A 26760-nucleotide genomic window follows, 5' to 3' on the forward strand; every position below is an offset into this window, starting at 1 on the left:
TGAATGTGAAATGACATGGTGGTTATGATGGTGATGATGGTGGTGATGGGGGTGATGGTGGTGATGGGGGTGGTGATGGGGAAGATGGGGGTGATGGGGGTGATGATGGTGGTGATGGGGGTGATGGTGGTAGTGATGGTGGTGATGATGGTGGTGATGGGGTGATGGGGGTGATGGTGGTGGTGATGATGGTGGTGATGGTGGTGGTGATGGGGGTGATGGTGGTGATGGAGGTGGTGATGGCGGTGATGATGGTGGTGATGGTGGTGATGGTGGTGATAGGGGTGGTGATGGGGGTGATGGGGGTGATGGTGGTGATGATGGTGGTGATGATGGTGGTGATGGGGGTGATGGTGGTGGTGACGGGGGTGATGGTGGTGGTGATGGGGGTGATGGTGGTGATGGGAGTGGTGATGGGGGTGATGGGGGTGATGGTGGTGGTGATGGGGGTGATGATGGTGGTGATGGGGCTAATGGGGTGATGGTTATGGTGGTAATGATGGTGGTGATGGGGATAATGGTGGTGATGGTTGTGGTAATGCTGGTGGTGATGGGGATGATGGTGGTGATGGTTATGGTGGTGATGATGGTGGTGATGGGGGTGATGGAGGTGATGGTTATGTGGTGATGATGGTGGTGCTAGAGATATGGTGGTGGAAGTGGTGGTGATAATAGTGGTGGTGGTGATGGTGATGAAGACGTAGTGTATCCAAGATCACAGAGGGAATCAAGGACATACTTAGGGACAGAATCCAGGTCGGGTCTCTGTTCCATACCTTCCCACATCCACCATCCCTTGCTCAGCACACCCTCCTGTCCTCTCCTCTCCGTGCCCCTGCCGGCCATGGTGTCTTGTCCGAGGAGAGAGAGCCAGGGCTTAACACCCACTCCCTGTCCTGGGACAGGGCAGGATACAAAAGGCCCACTCAGCCTATCTGAGAGCCTGAGTGTTTAGTGTGGAAAATCTAAAGCCCTGGGGCCCCTTCCTCACGGGCTCCCTCTGAGCTGGTAGCCAGGGAACCCTCCTGCCCAGCCCCATCTCTGCCCCCAGCCCAGGTTCTTTGACATAAACTGAGGCCAAGCCAGGCTTACCCATTCTGGGACTGGAAAATTGATATTGGCCTAAGGGCTTTAGATTTTCCATATTAAACTTCTAATCGACTGTGGCACTGAAAGCTCACTGCAGTTGCAGGGAATGCAGGTGCTGGACTCAGCCAGGACTGGATTCAGAACTGGCTGGGGCACGTGTAGCGGGCACTTAATGGGTGTTTATCAAATTCTGGCTCTACCACCACGGCCTGCACTGGGCCCTGGCAGGACCCTGCTTCTGGCCCGGAGCGCTCCAGGTCTAACAGGGGGAGACTGACAAGCACCCCGAGGACGCGGGTCCTCCTGGCCACAGGCTCAACACCAGGGCTGGGCCAGCAGAGTCGCCGGAGAAATCGTCAACTGACCACCCAGAACATGAGGCTCCGGGGAACTTGGCTCGTCCCCTCGACACCAGCATCCAGCCCACACTCCCGCGCCCTAGCCGTGCTCGTGTTCAGGAGAGAACACACGTCAGATCAGGCGCAGAATGTCATAAAGTTATGGGACCTCCCTAGGGTGATGAGGGGGACACTGGGGAACTTGGGGAACTGCTGGGCTCCCCCAGGCTGCCGACCAAGGAGGATCTGGCTGAGGTAGGCCAGATGGCAGTGCAAGAGAAGCCGTACATGCTCTGCCTTCACAGGAGGAGGGCCTGGCTTTCAGAGGATTCACAGAGGCCCCCGGGAAAATGAAAATGAGTACTGTGGGGATATTTCTGCGGAGTGCTGCTCATCCTGCAAAAACTCAGACTCAAAGGGAAGGACAGTGTATGGTGCCTCAGAACCCCTGCCATGGGAGCCATCCTAAAGCACCATTTACCGGGTCTTCATGGTGGCCAGGACTTCGTGGCACCATTCTACCCATTTTACGGAGGAAGACGGAGGCTCAGAGAGGAGAAGGGGCTTGTCGAGGTCACACAGGTATGAGGGACAGAGCGGGGACTCAAGCCTGGGTTGCTGACCTTAGGGTCTATCCCTGGTTCCTCCCTCCAATTTTCTCTCCCCCAACTCCCCAGTCCTAGGCCAAGGGCCAGGGACCTCTTCAAACACTCCCAGTTGATCACCAAAGATACAGGGGAGATCCCAGCCTTGGTTTTAACACTCACACCTGGCCCAGGCTCTGACCCCTTGGGTCCAGCTGGAAGCCCTATCAGAGGGGGCGGCAGTGGGGGTCAGAGCAGAGCATGGCCACGCCTACCCACCCGAACCTGCCCGCCACCCTAAGGGCTTTGACCTTGATGACTTGGGAGCTGTCAAGCTGGAAGATGTGATCCTTTGGGAATGTCATCTCCGGAGGGGTGGGGGGAGCTGTCTTCTGGTCTCCGCTGCTCCAGACGGGAGCCCCATCCACGCTGGCCGGGGAAAGCTGCTTGGGGGCTTGCGCATTCACCATCGGAGCTGCCCTGGCTGGCCAGGGGTGGGAGTGGGCAAGGGTGAGCATAGGGCAAAGGTGGGCCTGGGGTCTAGGATGGGACAGGCAGGAGCTAGGGTCAGGGTCATTTGGTGTCAGGGTCAGGTCTGTGCCGGTCTGGGGAAGGGAGTCCAAGTGGGCCAGGGGTGGGAGACATTTTATAGGGCTGTGGTTGGGGCTAGAGGTAGGTTTGGGAGTGGATCTGGGGTGGGGTGTGTTGAGGGGTGTGGACATGGTCTCAGCTGTGGCTGTGGCTGGGGTGGCAGTGGGCCCACTGGGGCGGCCCTCGGGGGCTCACCTGTCTGGCTTATTAGGAGCTGATACAGGTGGCCCAGCCCTTCCACGCTAGATTGCTGGATGGCCCTGTCCGGGTCCTGGCACAAAATCCCCAGCATGCCCACCAGCTGCCCAATCCGCCTGAAGTCCTCTTTTGGCTGTGGTGAGAGACCCGACCCTGAGTCTCCCTCCTGCTAAGCACTCACCCCAGGAAGGCCAGCATCAGGAATCATCCCCTCTGACAGTAGTGGCAGGGCTGGGACTCAGCAATCAGGACCCCAGGCCCAGGCTCTGCGCACCCAGCTGGGCGACTACAGTTATCAGCCCAGGGCACACTGGCCAAAGCTTTCCCAAAGAGGTTGCCCCCAAACTTGCAATATTTTGATGCAATATTTAGAAAAATCAAAATGAAGGTAACAGTCCCGAGGAGCACAGTTTCAAAACTAAATACAGATGGTCTGTCCCTGCGCTTCCATGACCTTGCCTCATCTTGCCTCATTCCCCTGGCCCTAACCCCAGTCCTGATTTCAATAAAATTTTATTTACAACAACAGGCAGCCAGGCTGGTGGCCATTTGCTGAGTGGATTGTTTTAAAACATCACATTAAAGTGTTTATCTTGATTGTGGAGAGCCCTGGTGCCTGGTAGATTTTGTGCCCCAGGTGAGTGACTCCCTGTGGACGGCAGGCCCCATTCTGGTCGTGGCAATTGATTTCGAGTAAACTGCAGGCCCTTTTAGGCCCTCTAGAGGGGTCCTCCTCACCCCGGGAATGCCAGAGGAGTGCGTTCAGGGCGCTCTCCCCTGGCAGGGCAACCCCTGCTGCCCGTGCCCGCCGGGCATCAAGCAGAGGAGCTAATTTTCTCACGACCCCACGAGTCTCCCTGAGGAGTGAGCGCTGCTTTGGGCTGAGAAATGCAGAAGCGCTCACTCCCCGAAGGCGCCCACATTCACTGAAGCCAAGGGTTATAGTGGCAGGTGGCTGTTAGGCTGTGAAGCAGGACAGGCTGGGTGGGGGTCACGACGGGTGGAGGGTCGTGGTGGACGGAGGCCGTGCCCGCGGTCACTGCTGCCCCCGGACTGGGGCGGGGCTGCACCTCATCTGATCCCCAGTGTACCCCTCTGAGGACTCACATCCTCCCGTTTCAGGGGCGGGTAGCAGGCTCGGGGGTGCAAGAACCTGCTCAAGACTTCGGGGAGCGGGGGCAGGAGCCCAGCGTCCTGGGTCAGGGGTCCGGGTTCTGGGCCCAGAGCCCAGCTGGCAGGACTTGAGCAGAGGGACCCCCTGTCCACTGGGTCCCTGAACCCCACGAGCCCGCCAGGCTCCGGGAGGAGAGCGGCCCGGCTGGGGCAGCGGAGGGCGGGCGCGTGGGGCCGGTACTCACGTCCAGGGCGTGGCTGTGGCTCAGGAATCTGAGGAGGGCGGTGCTGCGGTCCACAGCCCGCTGCCGCTCCTGAGCCTTCTCCGACGCCAGCCAGGGGTACAGGTGCTGCGGGGAGGGCAGGTGCGGGAGGGGGTGCTGCGGCGTGCAGCCCTGCCCCGGCCCCGCCCCGCCCCCGGTTCAGGCCCCGCCCACCCCCAGGCCTCGGCTCAGGCCCCGCCCACCTTCGGATAATCCCCGCCCCCGTCCGCCACGCTCCCTGCCCTGCCCACCGGCCCCCGCCCCGCCCACCGGCCCAAGGCCTCTGCTCAGGCCCCGCCCACCGGCCCGGCCCCGCCCACCCCAGGCCTCGGCTCAGGCCCCGCCCACCCTCGAATAATCCCCGCCCCCGTCCGCCACGCCCCCTGCCCTGCCCTCCGGTCCCTCTGCTCAGCCTCCGGGGTCCTGTGCTTCCCACCCCCCCACCCCTGGCGCCAGAGGACGGCTCACTCCCTGCCCAAAGCCCTTGGAGGCTCCTGGCTTTTAACCCGCTTTGCGACACGCACCCCGTTTCCAAACAATGCTTTTCTGTGCACCCCGTGAATGCACAGAATTACAGGGCAATGCCAGCAGGTATATCGAGCAGTTTCAAGCCCGATGTGAGCCTCCTTGTTCAAGCGACAGATGATTCCAGTTAGTGATCCTCAAGTCGGATGACAGTAAACAGTACGTGGAGATGCTGTGCCCCAGCAATGTCCTGTGACCCAACTGCCACTCCCGGCACTGCCGTGGTTTGTGGCCAACATTTCCAGAGGAGGGACACTGTTGCAGTGGGCGGTGAGCGAAAATGCAGGTATTTCCCCCCAGCCGGGCTCACACCCCGACTTCCGTGTGTGCACCTGCTTGAGCAGAGCCACCGACTCCCCTTACCTCCCCAGGCCCCCAGGCTGGGTGGGGTCTGGCCCTGCTGACTTAATCGAACCCGCACCCAGCTGGCCCCCACCTGAGCGCCCTCCTCATGCTCCAGCCGTGCAAAGTTCTCTCCATTCTGTGCTGTGCTCACACGTGTCTCACCATTGGTTCCACCACGCCCTCTGACTGCTGGGCCCTTCTCTTCCCTTCCCTTCCCTTCCCTTCCCTTCCCTTCCCTTCCCTTCCCTTCCCTTCCCTTCCCTTCCCTTCCCTATCCAGTGACCTCCTCGGTCCAGTGTCCCCTCTCTGATTCCTCCCTTCCCCCTGGACTGTCCCTGCCTGTTGACTGATCTCCCTCCTCTCAAGGTGAGCGCCCTGGAAGGCAGTGAGAATGTGGAGGTGTCGCTTGTGAGCCCCCTCCTCACAGCTGGAGACATGGCTGCAGAACAAGTTCTCTGGGAGGGAGGGCAGGTCCCAGCCAGGGGCAGGGCCTGTTTCCTCATCAGCTCCCTGTATGTGCAGCACTCGAGGCCCACCTAGCGCCCTGTGCACCTGCTGTACCGCCCTTCAGTCCTCCAAGCCACTGTGATCCCCGATGGTGGACAGCCCTCAAGCCTCCGTGTTCCTGGACTCCCCTACCCCACCCCAAGTTGAGGCCCTACCTCCTCTGGGACATCTTCCTTTGTCCATCCTTTGCCCTGCCTGGGCCGCCCCACCCCCTGCCCAGTGCCAGCTGGTCCTCACCGACAGCAGTAAGTGCAGCTCGTCGGTCGTGGGGCTCTGCATGATGAAGCTCTGCAGCAACTGGTCCAGGGCACTTGAGGTCTTGTTGTAGAGGGTCTATGTGGGGACGTGGGGCAGGTCAGGCGGCCGCCAAGCCCCAGCTGCGAAGGAGTGCCAAGGCCTGCGGCGGGGCCCGAGTGTGCTCGTTTCTCAATGAGAGTGGTTCCCATTCCTGCACACTCCCGAGGTGGGCTGCACACCCTGGGCGTTCACACCATGTCCAGGCAGGCCCCGGTCACACTCCCTGCTCGGAAGCTGGGGAGATCGGGTGGGGGGCATTCTGGGTCAGACCTGCCCGAGGTCTGGTCCTCAGGGGCCCAGGTCAGTGCATTCCCAGCAGGGCTGGCTTCTCGGGCAGGCCACCTGCAGAAGGCCTGGCGCCCGGATGGATCTACTTGGTTTAGTGCTCTGTGGTCCCATCTTGAAATCCTTCATAAGCTTTAAGCAAGGGCCCACATTTTCATTTTCCATGAGTTGTGGCAAATTCTGCAGCTGGTCCTGACTCTTGGGTCTCATGGGAGACCTCCAATCTTTGCTGCTTGGCTCACCAGGCATGCTCGGGGAGGGAGAGGGCCACAGAAAGCACCCAGTCCACCTCCCTGTCAGAGTGCAATGGAGCAGAGCCCTGGGCGCTGGCCATCAACTCCCTGGATGCCCTGGGGAACTCGCTTCAGCTCTCTGGGCCTCCCTTGGTGACCCAAGGACTGGGTGTATGGCCAGCCCCACCTGCCAGGGTGGGGGTGCACCCTGAGTGGGGATGAGCAGGAGCCCCAGCCTGGTGCCTGGCACTAGGCTAAGCTCCCTGGGTGAGCCAGCCATGATGTCATCTGGTGATGGGGGTGCTCTGGACTCCTGTGGGTTGGGGGAGCTGCTGTGGTCTTGCCCTGGACCCAGGGGACCCTTTGTACTCTCACTGCTCCCCCCACCCCAAAGTGCTTATATGTCCTATTCCAGTCTGGACCCAGCCTAGGAGTGTGGCGTGAAGATCAGGGCCCAGGGGCCGGGGTGGAGTTCGACCCTGACTCTCCCACCAGACACCTCCATTTCTCTGAGCTGGTTTCCTCGCCCTCTGGACGAGTGCTGGTGAGGGGAGCTAACGTGCACACAGGACCGGGCACATAGCAGCTGCTCAGCTAGCACTAGCTCCCTGCCCTTTACAGTAAACACTTGGGGATCCGTTGCTGGTGGTGCCTCAGGGAGACGGGTACATGCCCCCTGCAGTGGAGGCTTTTATTAACAGATCGCAGGAGGGGGTGGGCATCTGGCCCAGCGAAGGGTGGGTCGGCAGGGTCCTGGGTGTGGTGTGACCAGCTTAAGGAGCTTCATAGGTGAGACTGAGCCCAGGGCTGCTTTCAGGGCCGGCAGGGACTGAGGCCGCGTGTACTCCTATTCAGAGGGCTCTGCACCGGGATGCCAGTGTCCCTTCCAGCCCGAGTATCACGCACCATCAGCTCCACAGTTATCACCCCCATGTCATAGGTGGGCAAAGAGGAGGCTCCGAGCAGTTAAGAAACATGCCCAGGATCTCCCAGCCCTGTCTATAGGGGGCCAAAGGCCCCGCCTGTTTAGCCCACACCCCCTCACAAGCCATGAGCAGCAGGCAGAGCCGGGGCTCCTCTCATGGAAGGGGTACCATGTGCCCGCTTTGCACCTGTATGTTGGGCGGCTCTAGAAAGAGACAGGTGTGTTTCTCCAGGACGTCTAGCAGTGGCAGGGCCAACACGCTGTGGAGGCAGGTGGACAGCAGCTGTGACTTCTTCTCCAAGTCCAGGGGCGGCCTCAGCTTACTGTTTGGAGGTAGAGGGCTGTGAGGGAGAGCTGTGGGGGCTGGTGACTGCAACAGGGCCACCTTTTGGAATAGAGTCAGGGAGCCCCTTGCAGCAGCCCCTTGCACAGTCTGCTCTTGACCAGAGAGCGTACACTTGACTTGTAGAGTGTACACTTCTGCCTCCCTGGCCTGCAGGGCCTCCTGGGCAGGTGAATTCCAACAAGGGTTTGTAAGGGGCTAGTGTGGCCTGTTTGGGAGCAGACGCTTGACAAGCCCTGTACCCCAGGCTCCCCCTTAACTGGACAGATCGGTTTCACCCAGGCCTGGTTCTCAACCTTCCGGGAACGTTGGTGGCTCGGTTTTGGCACATGATGCCAGCTGTAGCTACTGTTTGCTGCGGGCCTGTTACAGGACTGCCCTGGGGTCTGGCCCTGTGTGGGGCTGGGGAGCCTACCAGAGGTTGGAGATGATGTGAATGGTCTGCTGGCGGGTTGGCGTGCACAGCGTGTCCCGGGGTTCCTTCTCCATCAAAACCTGCAGGTCCCCAGGTGAACCTGAGTCATTCAGGCCTGGGCTTATCCCACTTCTGACACCCAGGCCACCCCTCATCCTGAAGACCTCGGTGCCTGGTGCTCCCGGGACCCACAAGACTATGCTCCAGCTTCTCACCCACCCGTGGGCGCCTCTGTCACCTGGCTCCACTCAGAGAGCTAGATCACAGCCTTTTGCATGCACAGGTCATGTCTGGGTCCTGGCTACCCACGTACAGGCTGCATGACCTTGAGCAAGTCTCCAAGCTGCTCCAAGCTTTGTTTATTCACAAATAACATGACGTTGTTGCACATGTGTTATGTGTGAGGCAAGGTGTGCCGAGCACAGTGTCGGAGTCACAGCAGGAGCTCAGTAAATTGTTATCTTATTGTTACGGCTCTGATTGTCCCTCACTTGCACGCTTCCTCCACTACCCTGGGGTTCTCTGAGCCCCAGATCTCTATGAGCAGAGGTGAGAGCGAGGGCAGTATTAGCGGAATGGATGGTGTTGGCTTTCTGGGCTCAGCTGCATCAGCTGTGAGGTGGACATACCTGGGCAGCTCAGGGTCACCGAAGAACCAAAAGAAGAGGGGGGCACGCATGTGCTCTCAGCTGCAGGAGCCTATGAGGGGCTAAGCTGCACCCCAGAAATCCAGCTTCCCCACCCCTTTCCAACTCCTGGCCCTTGTGGATGCCGCTGGTCCCAAGAGGCCCCTTCCTCTGCCCCGGGACCTTGACTCACCATCAGACAATCGAGGAGCTCAGACACCTGGGAGAACTCATAGCTGTGGGCCCCCTCGTTACGGCTGACGGCCCCCACCAGCATGAGGACAGCGCTAAGGAAGCTCTGCTTCAGGGTCTCGTCCTGGCATGGGGTTAGGCCGTGGGGGGGTGCAGGGGGCACAGGAGGGGCAGGAGGGAGAGCCACAGTCACCCTGGCTGCAGGGCACCGCTGGGGGGGTACAGCAGAGATCTCTAGCTGGGGCCACCTAAGTGGGGCTTTGGCCGGGGGACCCTGTGGGGTTTGGTTTAAGAATGTGACTATGTTGACCACGTTCCAACATCAGGACGGCCCGATGTCTGGCCTCCCTGGACATGTGGTCCCCTAGAGCCCAGAGATCTGGGGTAGGCAGCGGCCTCACAGGCCTGGCTGGGCCTCCTAGCCCTTGGGGTGGATGCCCCAGGTGCAGAGCGTAGAGTAAGGGGAAGGTCGTCCTGGGGGTTGGGGGGGTACTTAGCCGGCCTTCCAATGCCACCTGGTGAAAACCAGGGAGATTGAGGGGCTGGGGTCCTCATGGAAGCCCTGGTGGCTGTGGGAGGGGTGATGAGGTGAGTAGGTGGGGCAATGAGGAAGCCTGGCTCTTCCTGAGTCCAAGGTGGGGTAGAAGAGGGGGGGAGGGCTCCGAGGCCCTGAAAGGTTCTAGAATTCTCGGACTCAGGTTGTGGTGGGGTTGGGGCTGGGACGAGGCTGTGCTACAGAGAGGGGGCCCCCGGGAGCCGTACCCAGGAGCTGTAGTGGAAATAGAAGACCATCCGCGACAGGATGTTGTCCACCCACGGGAGGATGTGCGCCTTGGCCCTGACCGCCATCTGACCGTAGGACAGGAGGATGGTACTGCTGGCCCACTTCCACTGGAGGTCCTCTGCGTTCTGACCACAGCGGGGGCAGAGATGGAGTGTCAGGGCCCTCCTGACCCTTCCCCGGGGGAGTGGCGACAGGAAGTACTCTGGGCCCTAGCACAGTACCGCAGCCACCCTGTCCTGAGTGCTGGCAAGACTCAGTTTACCTCATTAGGAAAACAGGGCAGATGAAATTGTCTCTGGAGGGTTGGAATGGGCCTGGGGGGTTGCCCACGGTGTGTGCAGGTGCTTGGCTCTGCCACAAGGGGCCAGAGTCCTAGCCCCACCCTCCCTGCCCTTCGGAAGCCCCTTCCCCTGGAGCCTGGGACCAGTTACCCCCTCATTCCTCCCCCCCAACCCGGGGCTGCTGGGGACCATGCCTCAACCTAGAGAGGTGGGATCTGAGGGACCCCCAGAGAGCAGGGGCCATCCGAGACACCCCTCAGATGTCACCCAAGGGCCACACAGCTCTGCGCCCACCAGTGGCCAGGCCTCCTCTGAGAGTTTGAGCTGTGGGTCCCTGTCCCTGCTCTGCCCCCCGCCGGCTGTGGGACCCCGAGGAGGTGGCCGGCCCTTGCTGGGCTGTGTGTTGCTAACTGACTTCCCCATTTGTTCTGGATGAGGCCCCTCATGCACTGTCTCTGCCTGGAGGCAGCATCCGGGGAGCGGCGAGAGCAGGGCCCAGGGCATGCCGTCCATCACGGGGGCACAGGCCCTGCTCTCTCGTGTCTGGCAGGGCACGTGGTCAAACACCACTCATAAACACAGCAGCCCCCACAGCACCGTGAGAGCTGTCCCTGGAGCACCTGCTGTGTGCAAGGCACCTCGAGCTGTGCCTCATTTCCATCCCAACAGTTGTTGGTGGTGAATGGAATGGTCATTCAAGAGGAGAAACTGAGACAAGAGGGCACAGGCAGGTGGGAGGCCAGGATGCTTGGTGCAAAGCCTATGCCCCTAAGGATCCCAGGATACTCTGCTGGAGGCCCAGACCTTCATGGGGCGGGGGGGGGGGGGAGTCCTGACATCCCAGCCCCTTGCTGAGGCCCCCAACAACCCAGAGCCAGAACCTTCAGGCAGAAGCTGTGGAGGCTCCATTTAATGGGTGTGCTGCGGCCAAACTGCTCCAGGACAGCCCAGACGTGGTCCAGGTGGCGGGCTGCGGCCAGCCCTATGGTGAGCGCGATACCCTACAGGCACAGGGGAACAAGGTCACCGATGCAGGTCACAGGACCAGGCCTGGACTCTCCCCCGGGGGTGTGGAACTTGAGGACCAGAAATGGAGGGGACTTGTCCAAGGTCACAGGGCATCTGTCTCCCATCCCCGTGCTCTTTAGGACATGCACCTCTGAGGCCCACCTTGTGGGGGCATCACTTATGGGGGCCGGTGGGTGGTGTGGGAGCAGCAGGGAGGGTGACTCCTTGGAGGCCTGTTACCTCCCTCTGCCCCCAGTACCTCTGAGCAGACCTGGGCCAGAGGAAGGAACAAAGGTCCAGAAAATAGACGTGTGACAAAAGAAAGGACACAAGCTGTGATGGGCTCAGGGTGTGACCAGGGTCAGGGCTCAGAGTGTGACCAGGGTCAGGGCTCAGGGTGTGACCAGGGTCAAGGCTCAGGCTGAAGTCAGGGGAGCTGACTTCAAGTCAGCTCTGGGATGGGTTGGGGGCTGAGTCCTCACCTCCCTCTGCTTGGGCCACTGATGGGACGTGTCCAGGAGGGTTCTCAGGTGTGTCCTGACGGTGGTGCTGTTGTCCTCAGCTTGAAGGATCAGCCCATAGTAGATGAACAGAAAAGCCTGGGGGAGGTTCAGCTTCTTGTCCTGGGCTGGAGCCACTTCTGTCCACCCCAGTGGCCCGCCACCTCCCCTGACCAGGCTCCCGCAGCCACCCTCATGCCCTGAGACCATCAAGCCTCTGCTGGTGGTGGAGTTTCAAGGGTGCAGCTACAAGTTCTGTGGCTCAGGCTCCTGGCCCTCTGCTTTTCTGGGGTCCTAGTGTCTTTCTAGGGCCCCAGGCCCTGCTTTAGGTGTGCATCCCAGGGACAGAGGCCCTGGGCCTGTGTCGTGGGCACAGGGGGTGCTGGTGAGGGACACGGTGTGGCCCACCTTCTCGGGGGGCTGCTCCTGATGTGTCCGGTCGGGCTTGGTGAGTGCCGACAGCAGCTCTTTGGACCACATGTCTGTGTTCAGGAACTGGACCGACTTGACGGCCAACTGTGAGCAGAGGGGGGTGGGCAGGGGTGGAGCTGGAGCCTCGGCCGGTCCCACCCACCCCGGCCGCTCGAGCCCTGACTCCATCGTGGTCCTGCCTTCCTCCCTCTGAGTCTCCAGGGCCAGCCCTCCGATTTGTCTCCAGGAGCGGGGAACTCATTCCTTGAGATTCCCCTCCCTGGAGGTGTTCAAGGAGAGGCTGGAAGCCAGGAGCCTGCCCGTTACACAGCGGTCACCGCGGTGAGTGTGGTCACCACCTGTCCCCGCACGAGGTCATGACAGTATCATTGACCACATTCCCCACGCTACGCTTTCCATCCCTGTGACGTCCTTAGTTTATTCCTGGAGACCTGTGCCTCTTCGTCCCCTTCCCCTGTTCTGTCCATCCTCCCACTGCCTCCCGGCTGACAGCCACCAGGTTTCTTTTTCTTTTTTTTTTTTTTGCCACCAGGTTTCTGATGCTTCTCTGTATTTAGGAATCTGGTTCTTTCTTTCCTTCCTTCCTTCCTTCCTTCCTTCCTTCCTTCCTTCCTTCCTTCCTTCCTTCCTTCCTTCTCTCTCTCTCTCTCTTTCTTTCTTTCTCTTCTTTCTTCATTTGTTTTAGTTCCTTTTTTTTTGTTTTTTGTTTTGTTTTGTTTTGTTTTTTGTTTTTGTTTTGGGTCCTTAATTCCACATATGAGTGGAATGAGTGGGAATCCCATGGTGTTTGTCTTTCTCTGTCTGACTCAGTTCACTCAGCCTTATACCCTCTAGCTCCACCCATGTGGTCACCGGCGGCAAGATCACATGCGTAATATTCCATTGTGTATACACACCACCTCTTTATCCATTCGTCTGTGGAGGGACACTTGGGCCGCTTCCATATCTTGCTATTGTAGCTAATGCTGCGGTGAACACAGGGGTGCATCTATCTTTTCAAATTTGTGGTTTTGTTTTCTTTGGATAAATGCCCAGTAGTAGGCTACCCGGACTGTAGGGTAATTCTATTTTTATTTTTTTGAGGACCGTCCATACCGGTCTCCAGAGTGGCTGCAGCAGTTTGCGCTCCCACCACCAGCGCGCGAGGGCTCCTTTTCTCCGCCTCCTCGCCAACACTCGTTTCTTCTGTGTTTGGTTCTAGTCATTCTGACAAGTGCGAGGTGGCATCTCATTGTGGTTCCGACTGGCATTTCCCCGATGCCGAGTGATGCCAAGCATCTTTTCATGGGTCTGTTGGCCATCCGTGTGTCTGGGTTTTGACTATTTCTATCGAGGGGTGCTGGCCGCACAGTGAAAGGCGTAGATCGATGCCCTGTGACAAACGTACAGACCCACACAACTTGCGGCCCGCCGAGAACTAGCGCTTACTCCACCACCCCAGAAAGCTCTCGCATGTGCCTTCCCGGTCAAGCTCCATCACTACAGAACCTTGACTTATATCACCATGGACTAGTTTTGCCTTTCCTGGAACTTCATACACTCGGAATCCTGCACGGACTCGTCTGTGTGTCTGATATTCTCAGCCCTGGTCTGCGGTGCCTTCGTCCTGTGACTTCTATTCCCCTTCTCCTCTGTGGTTTCTTCCACTTGCTCGTCATCCTCCAGCTTCTTCAGATGGAGGCTTTCGGACAGACTTCAGGTCTTTGGTGGGGGCGCTGCTCTGTCTGGGTGGGCTGTCTCCAGCTTGAGGCTGGTGGGGGTAGGGTGTTTCGAGGGCTGCAGGGGGCCTCCCCTGCAGACTCTGAGCTCGGCCCTCTGCACTGAGCTCCGGTCTCGCTGGTGCCCCACTTGCAGTCCCCTTTTGCTTGAAAGCCCAGTCCCCACACCTGAGTTTTGGGGTCTGCTGGTCCAGTCTACTCTCCAGCCCCCGCTTCCAGGCCAGGAATTGCTGGTGGTCCCGGTCACTGCTGCCGGGTGAAGCTGCCTGTGTGTGTGCATCTTGCTTTGAAGACAAAGGCTGCTGCTAACGGGGCTCTCGGAAGCCCAAAGAGCCACAAGAATTGGTGGGCATAGTCGAACACTTAAAAACTATTAGAGCGAGGGACGCCCGGGGGGCTCAGTGGTTGAACCTTTGACTCAGGGCGTGATCCCTGGGGTCCTGGGATCAAGTCCCGCATCGGGCTCCCCGCAGGGAGCCTGCTTCTCCCTCTGCCTGTGTCTCTGCCTCTCTCTCTGTGTCTCTCATGAATAAATAAATACAATCTTTAAAAAAAATAGCAATGTTAGAGCGTTTGCCACCTAACTCAGAAACCCTGTGTTGGGGTCAGTTGGTCATAGAATGGGTTAGATTGACACTGGGTCACCTGCTGACCTCAAGAAAATTTCCATACATTGAGGTGTGCTGGAAAACAGGCACATCCCCGACCCAGCAGCACATCCCTCTTAGCTATTATTTTGGCTCTGAGGAACCCCAAAGGCTTAGCTAAAAAAGAAAAGGCAAATGAACAAAAAGAATGAGACCCTTAAGCCCCAGGGCACCAAGGGCCCTGCTTTCTGACATACCTGCTTGTTTCCTGTTTCGAAACTGTGGTCTTGGAGCTGTAAAAATCTGCGAAAATGGCAAAATCTTACTAAAAACAGCCTAACTTTGCACAAGGCCATTATGGGAAAGATTCCAATTAGACAGGATCATTTATTTCTGAAGGGGAACTGGAGAGCAAGGCTTCCCAGGCTAAACGAACGGAACAGGAGACCCAGTTTAATTGCATTGGAGAAGCTTCCAAAAGGCTTCACCATCCCAGAAAGGCTGCAGCCGAGATTCGTTGCAGGAAGGTTATGAACAGCAAGAGACACAAGAGGGGCCTAGAAGAAGACCGTGGGGCTGACGGGACCCATCTCCTCGCTCCTTCCTCCTTGACCTGTGTCCCCATGCTTTCCTGACTCTGCAGAGACTATGACACAGTTCCCTTTATTTTTAAAAAGATTTTATTTATTTATTTATTCATTCATGAGAGAGACAGACAAAGACAGAGAGAGAGAGAGAGAGAGAGAGAGAGAGAGACATAGGCAGAGGGAGAAGCAGGCACCATGCAGGGAGCCCGATGTGGGACTCAATCCGGGAACCCCGGGGTCATGCCCTGGGCTGAAGGCAAGCTAAACTGCTGAGCCACCCAGGGATCCCCGACACAGTCCTGTTGGGCTGGCAAGACTGGGGACCTCAAAACGGCCGACCCCAGGCCAGCAACCTCCCAATAAGGTGTTTGCCACCCTACCCTAACTTGGCACACAAAGACCTGTAACCCTTGCCCTAATTGGAATGCCGCCCTGCCCCCATCTTCCCGCCAAAAACTCTTTATAGACCCCCCTGCGATTTGCCTGGGCGCAACTTCCCAGCTGGCAACTTCCCGGCTCTCCTCTCCCGTGCGGGCCGCGGAACCTCGGAACCTCACCCGAGAGTGCATCCCAATAAAAGCCTGTTTCGACCAACTTTCGTCTGGCCTCTCTATTCCATTTCACTAACGATCGAATTAAACCTGACAGTTCCCTTTAAAAATGAAACCAACTATAGGCTCAGTCGTCTTCCTCAGCGTCTTTTTCTCCTTGGTCAAAGGCCAAACTAAGGACAATTGTCAAAGAATTTCCTAAGCCCAAGGAGGGTCCCCAAAAGTTTCCTGAAGAATTTCCTGTCCTTACCAGGGGCCGTGACCCCAGGATGCCAGGTCTGGGTCATCTGTGCACCTGCTGGTGGGGCCCTGGGGAGCCCAAAAGTGGATACAGAGGCAGGATGGGGTCACCTGAGGGTGCTCTTCTAAGTGCCCAACATTCACCAGGGTCCCCTGAGGGATTGCAGAGAGCGGTGACCTTTCACAAGCCATTCCTAGAGCTCCCCCGGCTCCTGAGAGGTTGGTCTTTACTCGAATGTGCCAACGACGGACGCATCAGGGGCAGACTTTACAGCCTGTCTGGAAGGCCCGTCCTCCGGCGTTCCGGGTTCCAGACAGTAACCTGGGGCACCCGACGTGTTCCAGCTGCCCTATTTGTACATGGATCATCTCCTGACATTAGTGGATTGAGAGAAAGGCAGAAAACAGGATGGGAGGCCAGGGGTCTGACTTGAACTCAGGACCACAGCTGCGCACTCTGGAAGGACGTCGGAGCAAGGCCACTAACGGGACAAAGTCCGCCCACCTGTTGGCCTGATGGCCACGGCGTCAAGGTCAGGGACCCAGAGCAGCACCTGGGCCTTCCAGACCTGGCATCTCCGCAGTAATCGGCCGGACAGCGGCTGTCCCCCCAGGCCCCACGGGGACTCGCCGGCACCACCTCGAGCGTCCCCAGGGCCGCCCCCAAGCCGGGGCCCCACATGGACCTCCCAGGCCTGCGGGGGCTCCCGGGGCTCTCTGATCTCAGCCACTCCCTTAAACAGTCACGAGGGACTCAAATTAAATTGGTGGGCAGCCTTGCCACGTTCTGATCGACCCCAGGGCTCCTGGGACGCGCTCTCCCCGGACAGCACATCCCTGGAGCCAGGAGGGTTTCCGTAGGGAAGGCATCTGGCCGAGTGCAGAGGGAGCCCCTGTCTCAGCCGGGGGCCCCTTCCCTGGAACACGGTCTTTTCCTGTTGTACGGTACAGCCTCTGCCAACCTGTTCGGTGGGGACCTCCTTTCTGAATTCAAAGGGCTAATAGGTTTTGCCTCCAGTGGAGACCTCGCCTTAGAATTTCCTGACGGATGGGGACCTTTTATGTTCTTTACAATCTGTCCTTGACATAGAAGAGGAGGTATTTCAACACAAGTCCCTTAATTTAATTGAGGTTCCCGTGGGCCACTTCTAATGCCGACTCTGGGACAATAGAAGTCAAGAGCCTATAAAGATTCACACGGACACAACTACACTTCTTCCCAAATTGCCTCAATACCCACGGAAGCCCGAGTTCAAACGAGGCCTCACGCCAACGGGAGAAAGACCTGACCGCCCAGGGGCTGATCGCTTCCGTACCAGCCCTGGACAGGCCATCTTGCCCATCCAGGACCCTCGTGGACAGGAGGGCCATAGGTCCGGACTGATAGCCACCAAGACAGCTGTTCTACGTTTCCCAGTTGTTCCCAAATCCGGATTCCCTTTTGTCCCAAGTTCCACCAGACTCACGGGGGTCCACTATTCACAATCGTGGACACTGGGGCACCCGGGGGGGCTCCGTCGGTTGAGCGTCCAACTCTTGATTTCAGCTCAGGTCATGATCTCCGGGTCATGAGATGGAGCCCCACGTTGGGCTCCGTGCTGGGCGTGGAGTCTCCTTGGGGTTCTCTCCCTCTGCTCTTCCCCCCGGCCAAGAGTTGTCTTTCTCAACACCCCTGGACCCCAACAGCCAATATCTGTTTGCATTGACTTGGAAAAATTGACAATAATCCTGGACAGGCCTCCCTGAGGCCCCCTTCTTATCTGTCCCAAGTGCCCCAGGATTGAGGTATCCCTACTTCCCCAGGAAATCGGGGCTCTATGGTACAGGGACAACCTCCTGCTGCGCTCAGCTCCCAGCAAGATGTCCATGGAGGAGTCCAAGTATTTGCTGCCATGCTCAGCCGCAAAGGGACATCGAGGGTCTAAAGGGAAATTGCAATTATCTCGAGGCACCGCTCGTCTCCTAGGTCATAATCCACGCCCTGGAGGACTCCAGCTCTCCTCAGGAAGGGTTAAGCTAATCAGAGAACGTCCTATGCCCACGACTGAGCAGCAGTTTCCCATACTTCGTACTTCGAGGCTGGCTCCTTGCGGAACATGGGCTCCTCATTTTTCTCCGTTGGCTTCTCTGCGCTACGAACTTATTAAAATTCCAGTCTCTTGAACGCACTCCTCGGGGGAGGTAAACACGAGCAGCTTCATAGGACTAAAATCGGCCTGCAGGGACCGGCCACCTCAGGCCCACGTAATCATTCCACCCTTTTCCCTTGTTTGTGCAGGAGAGAGACAACCCCAGGATGCTCGTGTGCGCATGGTGGGAAATAGTGGCCTACTGCGTGTTCCAGCGCCTGGTCCACCCCGCGGCCCAAAGGCCCCCGCTGGGGCTGCCAAGCTAGTAGAAGCCCTGGCAGCTGCAACCCTAGGAAATGAGGCTTATTTGCCAACTGCACGTACCGTCCCGAGTTTCGTGACTCCAAACTGACTCACTCTTTCTCTGCGGCAGACTCACCTCCTATGAGATCCTTCTGCTTTCTCCACCCAAACGACATCAGACACACTCCTGCGGTGTCATCCCTGCCCATGTCATGTCCCCTCTGCCTGGAGAGGGGCCCATGATGACGAGGTCATCACATGTTGTGTGATGCTGTGTCCTGATTTACGAGATGTCCCCGTGACTAATCCTGATCTAACTATGCGATGGGTCCTCTTGGGCGAGCGGGAAAGGACACTTCTGAGCTGCTTATGCTGCTCGGGGGTGGGGGGCCTGGTGCACACTGAATCCATCCCTCAAGCAGGGCTCCTGGCCCTCGTCAGAGCATTCAGTGACCAGACGACAAATGTAATATCATACTCTCAGCAGCTTTGCCTGCAGGGTTGTCCATGATGGGGGATGTTCTGGAGACAAAGGGGTTTCCTTACGTCCTCTGAGACCTCCATCAAAATGGACCCCAAGTAAACGAGCTTCCTGCTGTTGTTTCCCTTCCTTCTGGAATCACCAGCATCACTACCAAGACTCACGCGACACAGACTGAGCCTGAGCCTGGGAGGCACCCGGCTGCCCTCGTGGAAAGGTGGCAGCTACACCATCTGCAAAGGCTGTGGCGCAAGGGCTGAAGTCCATTCTGCTTTGGCAAAAAATGACCCCTTGCTGCCAGGTCTTTGCCACCCCGACACATGGCAGCCGTCTGCTCCTGAACCCGAGACACCACAGCGGGCCAACGACGGTTTGCAAACTCGGTGGATGGTCGAAGTCTTGGGAAACGGCCACTTGGTTCTTCCTGGCTCCCTGGCAAACCTCATTTTGGGAGGTTTTTAGATTCCCTCATCTACTGTGGTGCATTTTAAATGACTCAAATTATGAATATGCATCGGTGGGGGATCTTGTACAAAATTGCAAAAACCTTCTACTGTCAGTGTCTGGCCTGTCGAACCCAAATCCCAGGGAGACTAATCTTGTTCCCAGAGGCCTCCAATGCCTCGCTCCAGACGCTTTGAGCACCTGGACTTGGTCCACCAGCTCTTGGCAGGGGTTATCGACACATCCTTGCTCCTGGATGCTCTTGTCCGGACGGGCTGAAGGCTTCCCCTGCTGCGAGACCCAGGCCCTCACGGTGACCAACAAACTGCTGGAAAATGTGTTTCCCCCTTGGGGTGTAGCTCCCGCCATCTCCAGTGATGCAGGCACCCACTTCACGGGGACACCATGCGAGCCTTGATGACCACCCCGCCAGCTTCTTCGCATTACCCTGCTCGTAATAATCATAGCAACAAGCCAACAACCCTGCTGCACCCTGTTCTCTCTGAGGCTTTAAATGTGTATTCCCAGGGGAGCCTGGGTGGCTCAGGGTGTGATCTCAGGGTCCTGGGGTCAAGTCCCTGCATCGGGCTCCCTGCTCATCAGAGAGCCTGCTTCTCTCTCTGCCTCTGCTGCTCCCCTTGCTTGTGCTTTCTTTCTCTCTCTCTGTCAGATAAATAAATAAAATCTTAAAAATAAAATGTATGTTCCCAGCCACTGCTCACCAAGCCAATGACCTCCCCAAGACTGGAACTCCAGAGAAGAAATGAAGACAGACAGTGACCGGCTTGAGCACTGAGCCTCAAGTCCTGGCCTGTGACTATCACAGAGATTTAGCAAACACACCAGGCCTGTGGATGTCACACAGGATGGACAGAAGCAGCAGAACCTCACAGCCGGGGTGGGGGTGGCATGAATGCCTTGGCTTCGGACCATACCTCTCGTCAAGTTGCCAGGCTGCCCAAGAGGCCGCTGCTACTACAGAAGCAAGAGGCCCCAAACGCAGTCACCAAACCTCAGCTCAGCACCTCACCTGGCTGCACTTTCCGCCTCCCCCGGGCCTGTGACCTGGGGCCAGTCAGGGATCTCCCGATCAGCAAGGGTGAGGCAGATGCCCGGTAGATCCCTGCCGGACCCCTGCTCTTTCCTGGTCCCCATCTCTTCTGCCTATAAAATCTCCCGGGTGAGAGCCCTTTGCAGCTCCCTTCTCTGCCAGATGGGATGGTGCCTGATTGATGAATTGTTGAATAAAGCCAGTTTCATCTTTACATTTAGTCACATTTTTTTTTAACAATGGTAAATCTTGGGGGAACTGGGTGGTTCAGTGGTTGAGCGTCTGCCTTCCGCTCAGGGCGTGACCGACCCCGGGGTCCTGGGATCGAGTCCCGCATCGGGCTCCCTGCAGGGAGCCTGCTTCCTTCCTCCTCTGCCTCTCAGCATGTCTTTCATGAATAGGTAAATAAAATCTTAGAAAAAAAAAAAGCAACAGTAAATCTTGAAGTCAGGTGCTGTTATTGCAATGTTCTCCTTCTTTCAAGATTTTTTTGGCCATTCTAGATCCCTTGAAATTTCCATGTCAAATTTTAATGTTTATTTAAAATTTTAATGTAATTAAAATATAAAGTTTTGTAGTTGGGTATTACACTGAATTTATAAATCGGTTTTGGGGAGAATTGACATCTTACCGTTGTTGAATCTTCTTATCCATGAACATCGTGTGTCTCTTCTCATGTAGGCTTTCCTTAATTGCTCTCTACGATGTTTTGTGAGGATCTTGCACATTTTGTTACATGTGTCTTTGAGTCTTTTATGTTTTTAAAATCACTATTTTATTTTTAAGAATTTTAAAAAGATTTTATTTATTTATTTATTCATGAGAGACAGAGAGAGGGAGAGACATAGGCAGAAGGAGAAGCAGGCTCCCTGCAGAGAGCCTGATGTGGGACTTGATCCCAGGACCCTGGGGTCATGCCCTGAGCCAAAGGTAGATGCTCAACCACTGAGCCACCCAGGTACTCCTGTCACTTTTTTTTTTTTTTAACTTTATCTTCTAATTGTTTGTTGCTAGTATATAGACATTCAGTAGACTTCTATTTATTGATCTTGTATTTCAAAATCTTGCTAATTTCTACTAGTCATTGACTGTTTTTAAAGCGTCTGTAAGATTTTCTGCATATGCAATCACATTGTCTGCAGGGAAAGATAGTTTTACTTTTTCCACTGCAACCCGTAGGTCTTTCCCACCTTTTCTGGTTGGTTAGAAATGTCTGGGAAATTGGACCAGGAGTGCAGGGAGTGGACTGTTTGCACTCTTTCTGACTCCGGGGGGGGGGCGGGGCTCAGTTGGTCATCTATAGTATAGGGTGTAGGTTCTCCATGGGTGGCAGTTTCCACATTCTCCTTCTTTGTTCAGGGCCATTATCATCATGATATTGTGATTAATCATGGGAGAGATATATTTGCTCTTCATCCCATTTCCAGCGGAGCCCCTACACCCTTAGGGTTTCCTAAGTGATAAGAAAGATTAAGGTGTCTTTTGCTTTCATTCAAGCCTCTTGCAACCACACCTGAGTTCATGTTAATGTGGGGACTTTGGAAGCCCGGAGGTAACCACAAGATGAAGCTGGTGGTCAGGAGAGCCAACCATGAGGAGGAAACCCCCCCACCTCCAGGGAGGAGAGAGGAGCTGCATGGTGACTTCATTACCACTGGCCAAAAATTTCATAGTCATGCCTGGTAGTGAAGACTCCAATCACATGCAATGGGACCGGGGTCCAGGAGCTTCCTTCCAGGTTGGTGCTGGTGTGGGGAGAGTGACACATCCAGAGAGCACACGGAAGCTCTGCTCCCCTTCTGCACATCGTGCCCTGTGCACCTCTTCCATCTGGCTGCTCCTGCATTGGATCCTCTTACAATAAACCAGTGATCCAGTGAGTGAAATGCTTCTCTGATTCTGTGAGCCTCTCTAGCAAATGAATCAAACCCATGGCAGGGGACACAGGAACGTCTGATCTGTAGCTGGTTGGTCAAAAGCATAGGTGGTAGGTGGACTTGCAGTTGGCATCTGAAGGGGGGGCATCTTGTGGGACAGAGCCCTCAACCTTTGGGGTCGCATGCCGCCTCCAGGTTATGTCAGAGTTGAATTGACACCCGATCAGTGTCCACTGAGAACTGGAGAATCGCTTGTGGCCTTGGAAAACACGCATGGAATCAGAAGCCTTTTGTCAAATGCTTTTCCTTCATTGAGACGACCATAATTTCCAGACTTTGCTCTGTTAATGTATTGAATCGCACTTACTGCTTTTCACATGTTAAACTGACCTCGTGTCCCTGGGGTAAACCCCCTTCCTTATGGGGTATTGTCTGTGTTGCTGGATTCATTTTGCAGATATTTTATTAAGGAATTGACTTCATCTTCACAAAGGCTGTTGGTCCATAGTTTTCCTCTAACGTCTTTTCTGGGTTGTGCTGGCCTCACGAACTGATATGGGATGTGTTCCTTCTTCTCCTATTTTTCTGAGAGAATTTGTAGAGAATTGATGGTGTTATTACTTAACTATGTGATGGAATTAACCTGTGAAGTATCTGGGTCTGGAGTTTGCTTTGTGAGAAGGTTTATAATTATGATTCCAATTTCTCTGATACTAGACTACTCAGATTTTCTGTTTCTTCTTGTGTTAGTTTGATAGTTTGTATTTTTCAAGGACTTTGTCTATTCAATATAAATTGCTTAGTTTATTGGAATCATATTTTGTTATTGCTGTCCCATGTCTAATGGATGTGCAGCGATAATCCTGCTATTCTGAGAACGGGATCTTGTGTTTTTAATTTCTTTGATCAAGCTGTCAAAGAGCTTATCATTTTATCAACCTTTTTAAATAACTTACTGTTGGGTTTATTATTTGTCACTTTAAAAAATTTCTCTGATTTGTACTCTCGATTTTCTCATTTCCTTCCTTCTTACTTTGGGTTTAATTTCCACCCTTGGGAGAGCGTTTTAGATAATAGATTTATACCCTTTTTTCTAATATTGGCATTAAAACATAAATTTTCTTCTGAGGTTGCTTTATGTCGAAACTCACAAATTCTCATATGCTGTGTTTTCATAAGTGTTCAGTTCAAAGTACTTTCTACTTTCTCTTGTGACTTCTTTGACCCACAGATAATTTAAAGGTGTATTGTCTAATTTCCAAATATTTGGATATTTTTTCCAGTTACATTTTTGCTATTGATCTCTGATTTACATTCTGGTCAGAGAATGTACTCTGTTTGATTTCAGACTTTTTAAACGTATTGAAATTTGATATAGTGCCCAGCAAACGACCTGTCTCTGTAAATATTCTATTTACATTTGAAAGAAACGTCAATTAGATCAATTTTGTTAATTATGTTGTTCAAGACTTCTTTATCTTTAGTGATTTTCTGTCTTATTTTTCTATCAATTACCCGTATTTCTGCCACCCTGGTATCATTTCTACCAGATGCCACTTGTTACAGCTGTTCTGGGGTTACTGTTGTTAGTAACTGAAAGTATAACTAGTATTTAACAAGGGCTTCCCGTGTATTGGGAGCAGTGAGAAGCACTTTGCGTGGGTTGCATCCTATAGTCCTCACAACAAACATTGGAACCAGGTATTTTATATCCCTACTGGACTGATGAAACTAAGGAACAGAGAGGCAAAGCAGGCCACCCACGTCACACAGCTGTGGTTGGTTGAATCTGGACTCGAACCCAGGTACGTCAGGGGGCCCATGTCCATTCCCCCAGCACAGGAGCCCCTCAGGCGGGCGTGTGGTCAGAGGGCACCTGCAGGACACCATGCTTCGGTTGTGGCGGCTCCGTCCACTCTGGCCTGCTTCCTCCCAGCCGGGTCTCAGGGTTTCTGTGTGCTCTCTGGGCCCGAGACTGTGTGTCCAGCACCCAGGATGAGGAGGAAGGGCCTTGTCTGGCTGGACACCTGCTCTGGGCCAGGCATCCAGAGACCAAGTTTCAACACCCAGCTCCTCCATGGGTCACTTCCCCTCCAGGCCTGTTTGCTCATCCGTGACAGTGAAGCTTCTCCCTCCTTCCCCTCCCCACCCCTCCTCCCAGGGCCGGCAGGTGTCCTGCTCCACTGTTGCCACCATCGTCCCCACAGGAGGCCCCAGTGGCTGGGCTCCTCCCTACCTGGGCCAGCTGCTCTTCCCAGCATGCCTTCTCTCCCTCATTGAAGATGGCCTCTGCGGGACAGAAGGGCATCAGTGGAGGTCAAGTCTGATGTCTGCACTGGGGCTGGAGCTCTGGCTCCTTGTCCCCCAGCCCTTAGGGACTGGACTGAGTCAGGGTGGCACCGTCCTGCCTCTGCTTGTCCTGGCTTTGTGGAGGGGGGTGGGCTGAGCTTGGGCTCGAGGTCTGGATGGGGTTGTGGCCCTGCCACCCTTGCTGTGTGACCTCAGGCAAGACATGCTGCCTTTCGGGGCCTCAGCTCACCGATGGGGAATGGAGGGGTCGTCCCTCTGGGCCTGGCCATTGGGAATGTGCTAAAATGTTCTAGAATCCTCTGGAGGGTGGAGAAATAGGGCCTGGAGAGTGGTGTGCTGTGAGAATAGAAAGCTTTTATGGGACGTTGGAAACTCAAGCTCAGAGGGCAGCTGCTTTGGGGATGACCCTGGGAGTCTCAGAGCTCATCCGGGCACAGAGGGACCTCCACCCAGCTTGCCAGTCCTGGGAAGGGTGTACGAAGTCCAGTTAAGCCCGGGCCTGCCTCCTCCCGGCCTCGGAGCCAAACTCCCAGGCTCAGCCTTTGAGGTTTCCCCCGCTGGGCCGGGCCCCCCTCTAGATGGGCGAGCTCCCTACATCCATTTCCTTCAACCACCCCCAACCCCTTGCTGAGGTCCTGCAGGGGATCCGCACCATTCCCTCCTCAAACTCCTACATGTTCCTCGAGACGTGGCTCCCACGTGGCTGCCTTCTCCTTCAGGAAGCCCTCCCTGAGGTCACTAGAGTGGCCCAGTGCCTTCTGGGGACAGCAGTGTGCTTGGCTCACGCTTGGGAGCAGTGAACGAAAGCTGGTTCCTGACTCCCTCTGGAGGCCGTGAGCTCCTGAGGCCCGGAGCCTGGAGCCCGGCACAGGGCAGGTGCTCAGTCAGAGCTGCTTGTTTTGCCTTCGCTAAACACTCTTCCCGGCAAGGCCCCTCCCTATAGGTCCTCCCTCAAGGTCCTCAGCCACCCCCTGGGTGTCCAGGGCGGCCCTTCCCCCGGCTCAGTGGCAGTGGCTGCTCTAGAGGCACTGGAAGCTGGACACCCCAGGCCTGTGACATGCGGCTGGGTGGCTGGCGGTCTCCTTTCATGGGGGTCCCGACGTGGCCCAGGCTGGCCGTGGGGTGGGAGCCGTGGGGGTGCTCTGGCATGGACAGGCCTGCCTGTCATGTGGCTGGAGTCTGGCCCTGCGTGCGTCCCACCTAGCCCCCTTCTGCATCTTTCCCTGTGATGTCTTCCTCCCCAAACCCTGCTGCCCCTGGGAGTCCGGGGATAGAAGCCGGCCCAGGGCAGGCTGGGGGTGCCTCAGGCCCCTCGGGCAGGACATACCATTCGAGGTCAGGATGCCCATCACGTAGAGGAGGCTGCGGTGAGGGAAGACTCCCGTCAGGACCTCGGTCTCCAGGTGCTGGGCCACCATGCGCCATGAGTGCCTACAGATGGCCAGCAGCACGTCGCTGGCTGCGTCCTGGTACACCTCCTCCAGCTCCTGGAGGCGGGAGGCGAAAAGGAAGAGTGGGCGCTCGGAGCAAGCTCTGGCATCTCACACGCGGGGTCGGTTTGGTAGACGGGGCTGCTAGTGTCCACCCAAGGTGGGCTGGGAAGCCGCGGCCAAGCTAGCCCGGCACACAGGTGCCAGCTGAAGCGCAGGCTCCCCCGGGGCTCAGGGCTTCCCGTGACTCTCAGTACCCCTGCTGCACCCCTGCTCCTCCTACGCTTCCTGCTGCTGAGCCTGGAACGCTGCTCCCGCCCGCCTGTCTCCCCAGATCTAGTCCAGTTTTAAAGGCTGCCCGGAGGCCCTCGCTCCGGAGATGCGCCCCGAAGGCTCCCGTCAGCACCACTTCTTTTCCTGAGCTCCTGGCAGCTCAGGGCAATGTCATAGCCTTTCATTCTTTATGACCAGGAATCCAGAGCCACAGCTGATGCTCCTGCGTGGACTTCTGTGTCCCGAGGAGCCAGAGTGTCAGGTGCCAGGGGCCACAGGCCCACCATAGTCTGGCGAAGTTTGGCTTCCTCTTTTCTCTGATTCTTAGTAAGAACCATCAGGTGATTCCGTGGCTGCGGGTGTGAGGGGGGTGCCACACGGTCGTCGTCGGGCTGAGGCCAGGGGTCCGCTCTGTGTTTGGTGGCATCTGAAAGTGAGGGGCCTGTGGTCCCTGAAGGCCCTGTGATGCTGTGATGCTGTGACTCCTCATACGAAATCATTCTGTCGTTGGTAATTCACTGCAAGTTTCCATACTAGGGCTTCGCATTCGGATGGTGCATTGAAGCCGATTTTGCTCTTCTCTGTTTAAAGATTTTCTTTATTTATTTGAGAAGGAGGGAGAGAGAGTGCACACAGTCCAGCGAGTGAGAGCACAAGAGTAGGGGAGGAGAGAGGATCCCTGGGTGGCGCAGCGGTTTAGCGCCTGCCTTTCGCGATCCTGGAGACCCGGGATCGAGTCCCACGTCGGGCTCCCTGCGCATGGAGCCTGCTTCTCCCTCTGCCTGTGTCTCTGCCTCTCTCTCTCTCTCTGTGTGACTATCATGAATAAATAAATAAAATCTTAAAAAAAAAAAAAGAGTAGGGGAGGAGAAAGCAGACTCTGCGCTGAACAGGGAGCCCCACGCGGGATTCGATCCCAGGACCCTGGGATATGACCCCCGCTGAAGGCAGATGCTTCACTGACT

At 56.2% G+C, this 26760-nt stretch overlaps 1 protein-coding gene across 4 annotated transcripts in view; it reads right to left on the reverse strand.

The window, feature by feature from the left end:
- Positions 1-26760, reverse strand: part of LOC140603916 (maestro heat-like repeat family member 5) — a 72717-nt gene that overhangs the window by 30382 nt on the left and 15575 nt on the right. For all 4 annotated transcript variants that reach the window (XM_072774688.1, XM_072774687.1, XM_072774689.1 and 1 more), the window contains exons 5-17: positions 25420-25579; positions 24019-24071; positions 11851-11958; positions 11425-11541; positions 10816-10935; positions 9632-9778; positions 8871-8993; positions 8052-8131; positions 7481-7616; positions 5791-5886; positions 4159-4263; positions 2798-2933; positions 2323-2495 (exon numbers count right to left, since the gene is read on the reverse strand). In XM_072774688.1, the coding sequence (XP_072630789.1) occupies positions 2323-2495; positions 2798-2933; positions 4159-4263; positions 5791-5886; positions 7481-7616; positions 8052-8131; positions 8871-8993; positions 9632-9778; positions 10816-10935; positions 11425-11541; positions 11851-11958; positions 24019-24071; positions 25420-25579 (1554 nt within the window). The remainder of the gene's footprint in view (positions 1-2322; positions 2496-2797; positions 2934-4158; positions 4264-5790; positions 5887-7480; positions 7617-8051; positions 8132-8870; positions 8994-9631; positions 9779-10815; positions 10936-11424; positions 11542-11850; positions 11959-24018; positions 24072-25419; positions 25580-26760) is intronic.

The sequence above is a fragment of the Canis lupus genome, chromosome 14 (assembly GCF_048164855.1).
Source record: "Canis lupus baileyi chromosome 14, mCanLup2.hap1, whole genome shotgun sequence".
NCBI classification, from domain to species: domain Eukaryota; kingdom Metazoa; phylum Chordata; class Mammalia; order Carnivora; family Canidae; genus Canis; species Canis lupus.